This window comes from Solea solea, chromosome 14, assembly GCF_958295425.1.
Source record: "Solea solea chromosome 14, fSolSol10.1, whole genome shotgun sequence".
NCBI classification, from domain to species: domain Eukaryota; kingdom Metazoa; phylum Chordata; class Actinopteri; order Pleuronectiformes; family Soleidae; genus Solea; species Solea solea.
The window spans coordinates 3,009,639-3,022,950 of record NC_081147.1 but is presented as its reverse complement, the minus strand read 5'-3'; the positions used below and the strand labels follow the sequence as shown (position 1 = coordinate 3,022,950).

The 13,312-nt window shown below is 40.0% G+C and overlaps 1 protein-coding gene across 1 annotated transcript; it reads right to left on the bottom strand.

Annotated features, from left to right (window-relative positions):
- Positions 1 to 1,976: 1,976 nt before the first annotated feature.
- Positions 1,977 to 9,113, bottom strand: hopx (HOP homeobox). The gene is made up of 2 exons (XM_058649110.1): positions 8,731 to 9,113; positions 1,977 to 2,263 (listed from the first exon to the last, which is right to left on the bottom strand). The coding sequence occupies exons 1-2, from the start codon at positions 8,875 to 8,877 to the stop codon at positions 2,186 to 2,188; spliced, it is 225 nt and encodes a 74-aa protein (XP_058505093.1). The 5' UTR covers positions 8,878 to 9,113; the 3' UTR covers positions 1,977 to 2,185.
- Positions 9,114 to 13,312: the final 4,199 nt, after the last annotated feature.

The following is a 13,312-nucleotide window of genomic DNA, read 5'->3' as shown; positions in this document are numbered from 1 at the left end:
GCTCCCTCTGTCGGGTCTGATACTTCTTTTTGACAGCCTGTTTTCAGATGAAGGAGGCAGCAAACAAATGTTCATGTTCGGGACCAAACAGAGGTAGAATAATTACAGCAACAAAAAGTCCGTAAAGGTTACATACTGCAGCTTTAATTGTCTGTAATATTGATAATCAAGAAACTGGAGTTTGGACAAATTGATCCTCTGATTCAACCTAAAATGTTTGTCTTTTCCCCACAAACTAACCAAGAATGTCGTTTTTAAATTTACCTCTTTCATGGAAACAGAATGTCCAAATTGATGGAAGCCAGTGGCGTGTGTGTGTGTTTCTTTGGTGTCTTTATTTTCACACTCTGTTGCACAGAGGAAAACACCCCACAGGCTCAGGAAACAGACACTACCACAGTGTTTTTGCACTGTGTGTTCCACATCTCCACATACACAAATAAAACAAGAGTTTTGACTATTAAAATTCATGCATTCATGCATTCATGCATTCATACTTTATGACTCCATGTGTGTGTACACAGTGTGACAGCAGCCTGCGGCCTCATAGTGGTGCGTTTAATGAACAGTTGCACTACCTGTTGGGCTGGTGTTGGTTACTGTTGAGCTTGTTGTGAGGACCGTTCCCACATTCACGGCGTTTTCACTCCTGACAAGAAACCTCACCCTCTTTCTTTCTCACCTGCTTCAAGTCTCCTCACACACACACACACACACACAGAGGAGAGCTCAGGCTTTTTGTTCCACAGAACAAGGAACAGTTTCCCGTCTCACTCCTTTCTGATTTCAGGAAAAATGTTCTTCCCTCCTCAGCGGTGGGAGGTGTGACTCTGCATTGTGGTTTTAAACTGTAACAGGGGGAGGCTCTGTGAGTGGAGGAGGAAAAAATATTGCTTTAGCACCAAAGAGGGAAACCATGAACAGTGTGATTTAAAGATACGGTAGTTTTAGGAATAATACATTTTTATTTGATGATTCTGGTTATTTAAGTAATTAAATGGCAAAATCACACTTTCTAAGCCATGTTGCAATAAAAAAACGCACCTGAGGCCCTTATCTACAACACAGCATATGCAGCAACAAACATCTTCACTTTATTACAGCCAATAATCCACTAGTCTAATTACCCTTTAAGTGTTTTAACAACATTAATTATGAGAATTAGTGACATGTACGGATGACATCTACTCCTTCACTCACTCTCTTCAGTGGCCTTCAAAAATCCAGAAAGGATGTCATTATTTTGTGTTTACATAGTAATGCTCTGCCGGCCTCCGTAAACCAAAGACCCATGCTTTTACAGCAATTGCACAGCTATTAATTCTAATTATTTTATATGTATTATATTTAATTAATTTTCTTACCACCACGTTGTTTTGCAGTTGCCTTTTGACACCCCGTGGACTCTTTTCAAAGGGCGACAACGTCCATTTTACGAAGCTTAGTCACATGGAAAAGGGGGACAATGTAATGACATCACCTGCCATTTGTTTAGCCCATGATGCCATTCAGTTCTCAACTGCTGGACACGCTCCAGCTTTGATTCTGGAAGTTCCTGGACAGCCACAGCAGATTCCAGCTGCATCTATTGTGATCCCCGGCACTTCCTTACATCGCTTTTAGCCCTGTGAACAGCTCGGCATCCAGCCCTGCTCCCTGCTGACGGACACACATGTAAACAAAGCCTGAAAACAAAAGCCTGCCCTCTTTTTTTAAACTCCATCCAACCATTGTCTATCTCAGCTTCCTCCTCAAATCTGGACCGCACATGTTCAGACACTCTCTGATCACGCTAGGTGGGTTTCCATGAGCCTGTTTGTATGTACATTTTATTTTAAATTTGCACTTAAAATAGAACATTTTATACTTGTTTGGTCCCTAAAATGTTGAAAAATGTCAATCAGTGTTTACCAAACCTGGAATCACTATGTCCTAGAATGTCTTGTTTGGTCCACAAACCGAAATTCTTCAGTCACTTTAACTTATAACAATATGTTTATTTCTGTAAACATGGCGGTTATACTTAGCATCAACACAAACACAACTTCACATTCTGTAAGTTAAAATAGCTTCGTAGGTACAAAAAAAGACAAATGGACACATAAGGAGGAAGAGGTGGGGACGTTGTCTTGTCAAAGCGAAACGGAGTCAGCACAGAGCTTCAGGCGTCCATGAAGGTGGAGTCTCAGTCCAACACCGAGCCCAGTTGAGCTGGAAGACCCTCCGACTGCCGCCACTTCGCGTTACGTTGCTTGAACCATTTCTGGAGGACACGGACAAACAAAGGGAAAAAGAAGAAGTGGTTAAAATCAGGTTCTTGGGTGTTTTGTGTATTTTTGCACACAAACTGATGCAGAGTCCGTAACGTGAGAGTGATGAAGTAACTGCTCTGGCTCATAAAGTATCGTCATGATGACATGAATATTCCTGAGAAGTTAGCAGGCGGAGTTTTGGTATTGTCAAAAATGATTTGAGTTTTCAAAATTACGTTGTTCCACTTTTCTTGTCCTCAGGCCACGGGCTACATTTACATGGAAACAATGAATTACAAAGGTTGCTCCCTATGAGTCTTAAATGTGCAACCTAATATCTCCTTTTTCACATGTCCTGTGGTTACTGCAAGCACATAAGCTGAAATAAAACACAGTAAATCCAAAATATTTTGACAGATGTCTGTTAATAGAGCTGTTTTGGTACGAAACAGGTCAATTTCGTCTTATGTAACATTGGTACACTACCATCAGCTTTTAAAATGAAATGTATCTCAGATTTAGATGACATCTAAATAAATCTTGTTGACATAATAAGCTACCGTATAGTTAGGAAGTGTTAGCATTAGCTAGGGGAAAAAACATGTCGCATCTAATCGGAAAATCTAACAGTTTTATTTTTGCTTCTAAATTCAAAACAACATACGTAATCTGGAGCCGATTCACCGTTAGCAAGTTGATGTGAAGTTAGCAATTAGCTGCCATTAGCTTTGTGTCATGCTATCATTAACATGTACACATTAATGTTGAAATACTGCGTCATGATATTGGATTTTAAAATGAATTGACTATGACGGTTAGCTTCTCAGCATGACATCTTTAGCATTTAAGCTTCCATGTTAGCTCCGTTAGTTCCATTTAGCACATAACATTTAAATTTTTTAATAGTATTTTTAGTATCGTTAACTTGGAAACGACCACGTTAGCAACTATTGGTTTTACATGTAGCATCTAGCTGTTTTTGATAATTAGCATGTTAACATCAATGTTAACAGCTACAAAAAAAAGCATATTTAGCTGTTTTTCTTAATGGCACGTTCATTGCTCTGACATTTAACATTTAGCTTTAGTATTCTGTCATCCCTGTAAACATGCTAACGTGCAAACAGCTCACATTCAGCATGTGACTTACATTTTTAGCATGTTATAGGTTTAACCGTATGATGATTAAGCATCAAAATGCTAATGTTAGTAATTCATAATCTGAAAAGCCACCTGGCGCAAATTTAAGGGTTTAGGCGGGATTAATACAGACATCCAAAAAAATACATGTGAGATGGATTACTGTCATTTATCCTGAGTCACAATTATATTTTTATGTAGGCTAAATGTGGTTGCGGAGTCATGCAAACACAGCAGAAAATTTTTTTTTTAAAAAATGCCTCCATCTAATTTTAACAGAAAATGCTGGCACTGAGTGAGCGTGCACTTTTCTCTGGTTCCAGTTGCCTGCAAGTCTGCACGCCGACCACACAGCCACCGAGTGCAACACTTGAACGTTGACCAGATGGCGACTACGCCAAGTACGGTGGCCATCGCACACAAACACACCCGACAGTGACCTGCGGCGTCACTATTTTGCTGCTCCATGTTGTCAAGGGATCCACAACAATGCTGACATCATCTTGATAAGGCTGAGGGGAACAGGGAGGAGTGAATAAGTGAACGGTTTGACTGAAAACATATGAGGTTCCCGTTTTGGGGTTGTCTGGGTTTGCACTTAAAATTCTTGAGACAATATCTTTACAAAGTAGTATCTGAACCTGGCTGCTCACGCCGCCGCCTGTGTTGTTACAGCTTATTTATCTTTAACTAAAGTACACTGTCTTAAGAATATGTTGACCTCTTTATCGCGCTGTTTGGACGCCTTTGCCACCTGGAAACCATATGAGAATGTGAAGTTTATATTGCTTTGAAAACCACTTACTCTCTCCCACCAAAGTCCATAGAGAAAACCAGTGTTTTTAGCTCACAGGGACACTGGCGTTGGTGTTCTACTGCTGCCTCATGTGGTAAATGTGTGTCGCTGAGGTCATAATAACACATAATAACACATTTGGACTTAGTGATGGAGGCAGCAGGGGATCCACAACTCATGTATGAAGTTTGGTGTGGTTTTTCAAAGCTACACAAACTCAAAGGTTTTTTGTTGGGGGAAAAGTAGCCAAAAAAACAATATTGTATATTTGTTGTGTGACAACCTTTGTTTTCAGTGCAAACCCCCCCCCCCAAACTTTCACTTTAAAGGTTTCTTTTAAAAAAATGCCTTTTTCTCTCCCAGTTGATTTGTACCTTTTTTGTTTCTGGTACAAAAGAGCTTTGAACTTGCACATGCTGTTTCTGAACAATAATGCCTGGATTTATAATCCTGCTGAGCCATACAATGGCGCTTATGTCATTTTCTCCCCCATTGACTTCAAGTGGCTTACATAACAAGGTCTTTCAAACTTGACTCTACCCTTAAAGCACTGTCTCCGCAGCGGTGAAAACAAATAAACGGCGTGACAGGCGCTCAGATGTGCTGCACGGAGGCTGAGGCACATTGTAAATGTCGTTAATGCGGAACAGGGAGTGGTAGCTGGGGTGTGTTTCCTCAGCCAAAGCTTTGCCAATGAGAGCTTTGTTAACAATCACACAAAAAAAACAGTCAAACAGGAGGAACAGAGAGAAAAAACAAACAGCTGGGAATTCAGAGAAGTCTTTTTATGAGGAGCCAGACCTTTACTTCACCCCGCCTGTTCTGCACTTCCCTTCTCCCACCTTTGATTCATATAAACCATCACTGACACCAGAGGACAGGGGTGCTTTAAGAGACTTTGGGGGGGCCCCCAGCAGAAGAATCCCGGGGGGCCTACACCGAACCAAAGCAGGCTAATGGTATTGTGTTAGTTTAGGGGGTTGAACAAGTCTTCTCTACACAGATCATTAAATTGGGAGCAGTACAGAACAGTTTTAGTTAAAAAAAACACCCAAATATAAAGAAAATCTAAATATAAGCCTCCGTGATGTCATAGCAGGATATAAACACAGGCCAAAAATGTGCGCACGACTTCCTGGTTGAAGATATTAAAAGGATGTGAACTAAAGACCTGTACTTTTTATGTGTTTATATTCTTTGTTTGTCTTAAATTTCCCTCTTTTTTAAAACCATAATATGACACAAATGTAATATATTGTTGTACATTGAATATCGAATATGGAAATGAATGTTGTTACATGTTACATTTACTTTTTTATTGCATAAAAGTCCCTGCACACGTAAATATATCTGTTGTTGACATGTAAGCAATTCAAAGCAGATTTCTGGGAATTTAGGGTTCTTTTTTTTTTTACCATTTTCTACAAATACATATAGGATTGACATACTGATATACCTGCGTATTATTTTCTTGAGTCTGCAATTTCAATGCAATGTGGTATTTCTTTTATATTTGATATTTTTGGTTTTAAAAACTGAACAAAATGGTTGTAAAAAAATAAATCCTTGATAAGTTAATCATGTGTTGTATCTTTAAACAATGGTGTTTGACTTTGCCAGAGGTGCTATAACTGCTCCAATAATAGAAACTATAACTTTGCTTTTTAAATAAGTAGGCATGTGTATATGACTCATGTATAGAAACACTATTTTCCTTTCCCTTCTTCTATTTACACCAACAGGTGTAGCCGATAAAATGTGTTGCATTTTTGTGTGTGTGTTTCTCTGTTACTATGCAACCCCCTGAGAAACCCGGGCAAACCAGTTAGTGGAGACAAAGCACCGGCATTTGTCTGCCTGACATAAACAAATGATTAATTTGTGACGTGTTAGTACTGGGAGATCTAATTATGACAAAGACACGTGTTTCGTAGCACGTGACGACTCCCTCCGCAGACTAACCTCATCCGGGCCTGAAAGTCAAGATACATTTGACTATGAAATGAACCTAATGCAAGACAAACACAACCAATTTACACATTATTCCCAGCTAATGTTTGTCCAAAAAATCCCAAACACACACAACAACGCTACGTTTTAATTCAAATAATGAAATAAGATGTCCGTGAGTGTTTTTACAATGACTTATCTATGAGAGGAATGCTACTGGAGGTGCCTGCATAACTTCAGTTGTTGTTATCGCGGCGCTGAAGCTTCACATCTGGCTCCTGATGTGACAGTTACAGCACAAGGCAAAGGCATTCCTCAGATAGAGGCATGGTGGGAGGGTGTGTGTGTGTGGGAGGGATCAAATACCGATGTAATAATGTGATGTTTTATCCAATTAAATGACAGTGTTTCCTGTTTTAATCACTGACTATAGCGTGTACGCAGCTGAAACGCTTCATGTTTCACTTTGAATAGAGCGGCCTTAGCCAATCGATCAAAAAGCGCTATTCAAATATACGCTAGTCAATCGAATCACATTTACGTGTCAAGCTCAAACATTACCTGGCCCTCGGACAAGGTTTTTCCTTGCAAAATGCACCCAACATCACTTTAGCAACCTTAGCAACTCTCGCTATGTCGTTAGCAACAACAGACAGTGCTCTGCTAACCGCTGATAGCTTCCTACAACAACAAACATCCTTCGTGTACAGACTTTCCGCGTTACGTATTCTGCTTCTCATTCAGTGGACTTTCTCACATAATCTCAAACAAGTTTCCATGGTTACCCTATTCTTTTGTTTGTCTATTTTGACCAAAAACAAGAGCACAACTGGACTGGAAAGTGTTGCGTTAGCGGTAGCTTGTCTACGCGGAATCAAACCCTTGGCGCGCTTGTGTCTGCACACAGACCACCGCGGAAATGGGCAGATGACGTCATTTCTTTTACGGACACAAACAGTATATATATATAACTTACAGTTTATAACTTTAATATGTTTTTTTGTGGTTCATTTACATCATGAACTGCATACCACAGCTATTGTCTTGTACAAGTGTGTCTTTCCTCTTTTTTTTAATAGTTATGATTGTAAATGTCTTTGAAATATTTTCCAGTTGTGAAAACATGTCCCAGACTTGATTGTTCTGTTGTTCCGCGGGTTTGATTTGTTGTATAAATAAATAGAAACAACAATGTTGATAGTAAAATTAACTTACCGAACCCAACGCAAGAGTTAAGAGTGATTTTAAATTCCGTTCCCATGGCACATAGTTTCCATGACTTCATTGTTTGTTAGTCTGTTGCTTATTTCCGTAGTTAATTAACGTTTATTCTGTTTTTGGTTGATTTGTTTTATTTGGGCTTACATTGTGGATGCTATATCATTAGCCTATGCTATACAAGACAATAAACAAAAAAAAAGTGTATTTGTTTTACTATTGCAGGCCAATTTGTTTTGTTTTGTTTAAACATTGTGTGGAAATTCATTTGCTGTCCAATTCCTAATGTTTCAAGCTAAACGAGGCACTCAAAGAGCCAAAGAGATATCTAACATGTTGTGGTTTTTCCTCCTTGTAAATGAAACCCAAGCTAAAGTCGAGTTTCCCACCGCGCAAACGTATCGACTCTTTAAAAACAGATGAATCACTGTTGGTGAGAAAGAACAGCAGTCGTTCCCAGAGATGAAGAAAACCAAAGAAAACTCAGCCAGAACCACAACTCTCTGACATATGACTTCATGATGAAAACCAAACCCGGAGCCGCTCCATTGACGATCAATGGGGGGGGGGGGGGGGGGGCAGTTGGGGGGGGGGGCGCTGCCTTTGTCACCAGCGTTTGTTTGCACACAAAAATGAGGATGACTTCATCACACGTTCCAACAGAAAGTGTCGACCACAGTCACTCTGTGGGTCACAGTCCACAGAGTCGCCCCATTCACTGTCAACGGAGCAGCTCCAGGTCTAAAGGCTTGCTTTGTTTTTAGAGAAGCCACACACACACACACACACACACACACACACAGAGGTCACCTGGCTGTGATAATCCTCATGAACGCTAAACGCGTGATAAACATGAAAGGACGTTTCCTGAGTACAGTCCATGGTTGTTGTTTTTTTTCATGATTTACTCATTTTATTTATTTATTATATTTATTTTTACTTAAAAAATACAGAGGTAAAGTCAAAGTAGTAAGTATTTTTTTTTTTTTTTTTTACACATTTACTGTATTTATAGGGGTTTATCTCTCTTTTTATCAACCACAATATGAAACATAACATGGTTCTAACTAAGTAAAAGTGACATGTATACTTGTTCTGGAGTAATATTGCATTGCAGTATGAGTATTTTATGCAGTAGTATTTGAGTTTATAGCAACACAGCAGTAAAGTGAACATACCAACTGCCCCCAATACAAATAACTGATATTGTAGCCTATGAAATACCACTAAGAGCAATAAAACTTGATTCATGTTATTGTACTGATTTCAGAGGAGATTTAATTATTTTAAAAACTCAATATTTTAGCCAATAAACCAAGAAAACCAAGAGTTTATGTTAGAAAACCTTAATTAGAGGGTAATATACAGACTCACCCGTGTGTCTTCCTCTGACAGTCCGCACTCTGCAGCCACCAGCATGAGCGTCGTCCCGTCCGGATACTTGCAGTCTTTAAAGCCGCCCTCCAGCACTTTAATCTGCTCCTCCGACAGTTTCTCGAAGTCCGTGGATTCTGAAGCCATCACTGTTGTTCTCCTGCTGTGGATTTTTCCTCACTTCAGCTGCTGCGGCGCGAGGGTGAGACAGGTTTGCGCACTGCTGCAGCTGTAGGCGCGCGGAGCAGGAACAGGCGCCGCCGGTGGACGCGCACAGGACGCGCAGATGGAAGAAGCGTGGAGTGGAGTGGAGTGGAAACACAGGCGGTTTGTGACGCACTGACAGCGCGGCGGGAGAGTGTGACTGTGGGTGTGGGTGTGTGAGTGTGTGGAGGTTTCACTACTGTCAACAGAAACACGTCACGAGGCCAATCCCACCAGCTGGACCCTCCCCCAAACACAAGAGAGGAGGAGGAGGATCACAGAACATCCTCTGTGACTGACTGTGTTCATGTTGTTGTTATTAAAATGAAATCCGATTCGAATCGGATTCAATTTAGGTCAGAATTGATGGTTCTTGTTCATGACTGCAAGGCTACGTTCAGATTACCAGACTAAAGAGACCCAAATCTGATATGTATCAGCACCGTGTAGACACAGAAATCAGAGGCTAAATCCAGATTACCAGCCACATTGTTCAGAGTTGAATAATTACAGATTAGATTGATGGTTCACATTTATAACAAGGCTACATTCAGGTTAATAAACTCAAGAGACCAAATCAGAGGCTAAATCCAGATTACCAGCCACATTGGTCAGATCTGATTCAAATCGGATTAATCTCAGGTCAGATTTGATGGTTCTTCCTCATGACTGCATTCAGATTATCAGGCTAAAGTGACTCAAATCTGATGATTTTTGTTTTTGTCTGGGTTGAGCATCAAGTGGACACAGAAATCAGATTCAAATCAGATTCAAATCAGATTCATTTCAGATGCGATTTGTGAAGGCAAGACTATGTTCAGATTACGGATCTCTGGTGCGAAATAAATGTATCAAACTGAAGAAACTTCAGATGAAAGTCACTTGACACATAATAACCAACGTAAACAGGGATATTCTGTAACAGCAGAGCATAAAAAATCCCACTGGTTTACTATTAACTGGCTGTAGCATCACAGCCATAAACTGTGTGTTTTTAATTTGGAACAAAAACTTAAATAAACAGTAAAAGACCAAATAAACACACTCTGAAGGTTACATACTAACAAATCAACTTCAGCACATTGTTTATGTCCCACACTGGAATATTACTGGATGGTTTTTTTCCCTCCCGCTGAGGATAAAGGAATATTTCCAACTCTTTCAACTTCCCTTTCAGATGAATCCGTCTATGTTTATTATGTCCATGAGTCTCATTACAGAACACGTCGACTGACTTGAGGAGGATTTGTGAGTCACCTGTTCAAGCACAATCATAAATCCCTCTACACACACACACACATTCTCGCACAGCAGTCTTAATGAGGACACTCATAGACATAAGGCATTCCTTAGTCCCTTACCCTAACCTTAACCATCACAACTAACTGCCTAACTCTAACCCTTAACCTAAATCCAACCCTAAAACCAGGTCTTAACCCACAAAAAGATTAAATGCCCTCAATCTCTGCCGTTTAAACAAGTCAAGTGAAAAAAAAAGGTCAAACTTCTAACTGTTCAGTCAGAGTGGACAATATAAACTAAGATTATTAAGATCACGATACTCCATTATGATATAAAAATAATGTAATTTGTGACGAAATTTGACTGAATTTCAAAATAAAAGCCTTTGTTTTGCTATGGAATGACATAAAGTGCACAATCGAAACATATTTATGACGCAAAATGAAACTATAAATATCAAAAACAGACAAAAATATAATCAATTTTGGTCCTCACGAAGATAGACATACAAGAGAGGATACATTTTTCTTAGGACTCTGCATTGGCCTCCAGACTAAACAAAGCCTTAACCATAACCAGTTAATGTCTAACCCGAACCTTAACCTAACCACAATTCAAATCTTAGTCCTAAACTCAACCAGTTCCTCAGAAGTGTAGTTCTGCCTCATTAGGAGCAGGTTTTGGCCTCCATAAGGACTACTGGTCCAGACAAGGTCCTAAACTACAAGCACACAATCACACTCATACTATTCTTCTCCCTAGCGAATGTTATTATGTAATCCAAATCAGATAAAGTCCGGCTGTTATGGCGATTTTTGCAGCGAAGCAACCGTGTTTGTGCATGCCGACTGTTCACATGGTAGAAATGGTAAATACAGGCCCGATAAAGCCCCCATACACACACACACACACTCACACACACAAACACACAACACAGAGCGCCTTTTGATGATAACTTTGGATTTTCGATTAGACCCGTAATTATGTGGTTCTCCCACTGAAAGCTGGACTTGGGCACCAGCGGAGCTCGGCGGCTGATTTCCTCTCGTCTGCCAAATGGTGGCTCGCCTCCACAAACTCTTACAAAAACATAACAACGTATGCCCCATTAAAGCTCGGGGTAACATTACTGAGGAATAATTCAATGCTGGGCAACAATAACGGACTTCTGCTACTTTCTCTAATCTCATAAAAAAGAAACAAGTGTGCCGCATTATTTACACTTATTTTACTGATTCAAATGATCATATTTAATCTCTTATTATTAAATGTTTTAAGATGAAATCCTTAATTTAAAGACACTATACCAGTACAAATTACACATTTAATTGTAGTAACAGAGAAGAGTAAAAATGTTAACATATAAACTGTTAAAATAATTTCATTTCTAAGGATTGAGACGCTCACACAAGCCTCTGCTCTTATTGTGCATCACATAACAACACGTTTTCCCAACTAAAAATGACAGAAAAGCATATTTCTCTTGTTTATTTTGGCAACAAACACAACTGTCTCCGGTTACCGTGGACACTGTTGTTTCTGCCAACGCTGAAATCTCCGGATTAACAAACACGGATAATCTGACAGAAGCTGTGTGAGGGAGGACTGGACTTATAAGGAGAAACACAGTGATAACAGCGAGTGTCTGTGGATCCACAGTCGACACGATGACAACAGTCGGAGTAAAAATATCCCAGGTCGTGACTCTTTATTTCCAGGCAGATAATACGGTCACATGTGAGCCATTATTCATGTGTCCTGTGGGTCAGAAACCTCATGGTGACCTGTTCATTAAATATAGTGACAGATTATTAGTTCTTTTCCACTTTCCTCATTTAATAATGTAAAAGGTTGGGAAATCAGTGTAAAATGGACTACACACAACGTAAACAGGCTCAATAAGACAGACTATTATACAAACTACACAGTTGGAGCAGTTACAACAAATTAAAATTGTCGAATTAACTTGAAAAATATTGAAGTAATGTTTTCCAGGTCGAATCTCAAGTCTCTGCGTTAAAAATGGAGCAAACAATGAGTGTGAAGGTTTAAATTAAGTTCAAACCGCTGTAAATTAGCCAGATCCTGCCCAATTCCTCGTTACGCGGACCGAAAACACGCCCCCTATCGTGAAATATTTTCTAGTCCAGTTGGTGGCACTGTTTTGGTCAAAAGGCGACAGCAAAGAAGATGATAACCATGGAAACTTGCTATCAGCGCTGAAGTGCTCAAAATAATACAAATGAGGGCAAAATTCTGGAAACACAAAAAAGTGTCCAGGAAATGTTTGACCCCGCCCATCCCTGCTCTGCTGCCGTATGCACACAAATGCTCCCTCCGTCAGGTCTGATAGTATTACATGACAGAGCCTGTTTTCAGGACACAGCAAACAAATAACGTTACATAACTTCTTGGAAGGTCAGTCCAGAATAATAACACCAACCTGTTTCAAAGAACTTAACTGAAACAGAATGACTTTGTTGAAAGTAAAATCGACAACAAAGGTTACGTACTGCAGCTTAAAATAACCAATAAATCAGTATCGAACACATATGTAGACTCATTTAGGTACCTGCAAAGAACATGTAACAAGTAAAGTGACATTTTTAGTCAGATCCATGTTCAAATTTGGGTGTTAGCTTAGCATAAGCTTGTAATCTCAATAATATTTTAGGTTTATCTGTGAAGCAGCAGCCTTCATGTTCCCCCCAGATGTGATGTAACGCTGCCCGTAAAAAGCTCTGAATCACTCTCTGCAGAGAGACGTGGGACAACCATCTCCTCACAGTGTGAAGGTGAGACTGTCTTGTGCAGGCATGTTGTAAATTGTTGTAAATTGTTGTTTTCACACATACAAAACTACAGACAGCAGCGTCGCCGTCGTCGTCGTCGTCAACAGTGTCCACGCACGAGCGCTCGCCTTGTCCCGGGAGCGTTTCTTTGTGATTTGTCACCGTCCGTGCGACTCGCTCGCAGATGCTCGTCCAGCTGTTTACGGTCAGAGTCGGAGGCTGACGTCATTGTAATGATTCAAACACGTTCACATGTGGAACAAAGTCAAAGTCAATTTACCTGTCGGGGTTTCCGTGACGACAAACGAGAGAGAAACTTCCTGTTGACCTCATTTGTTAGCGAA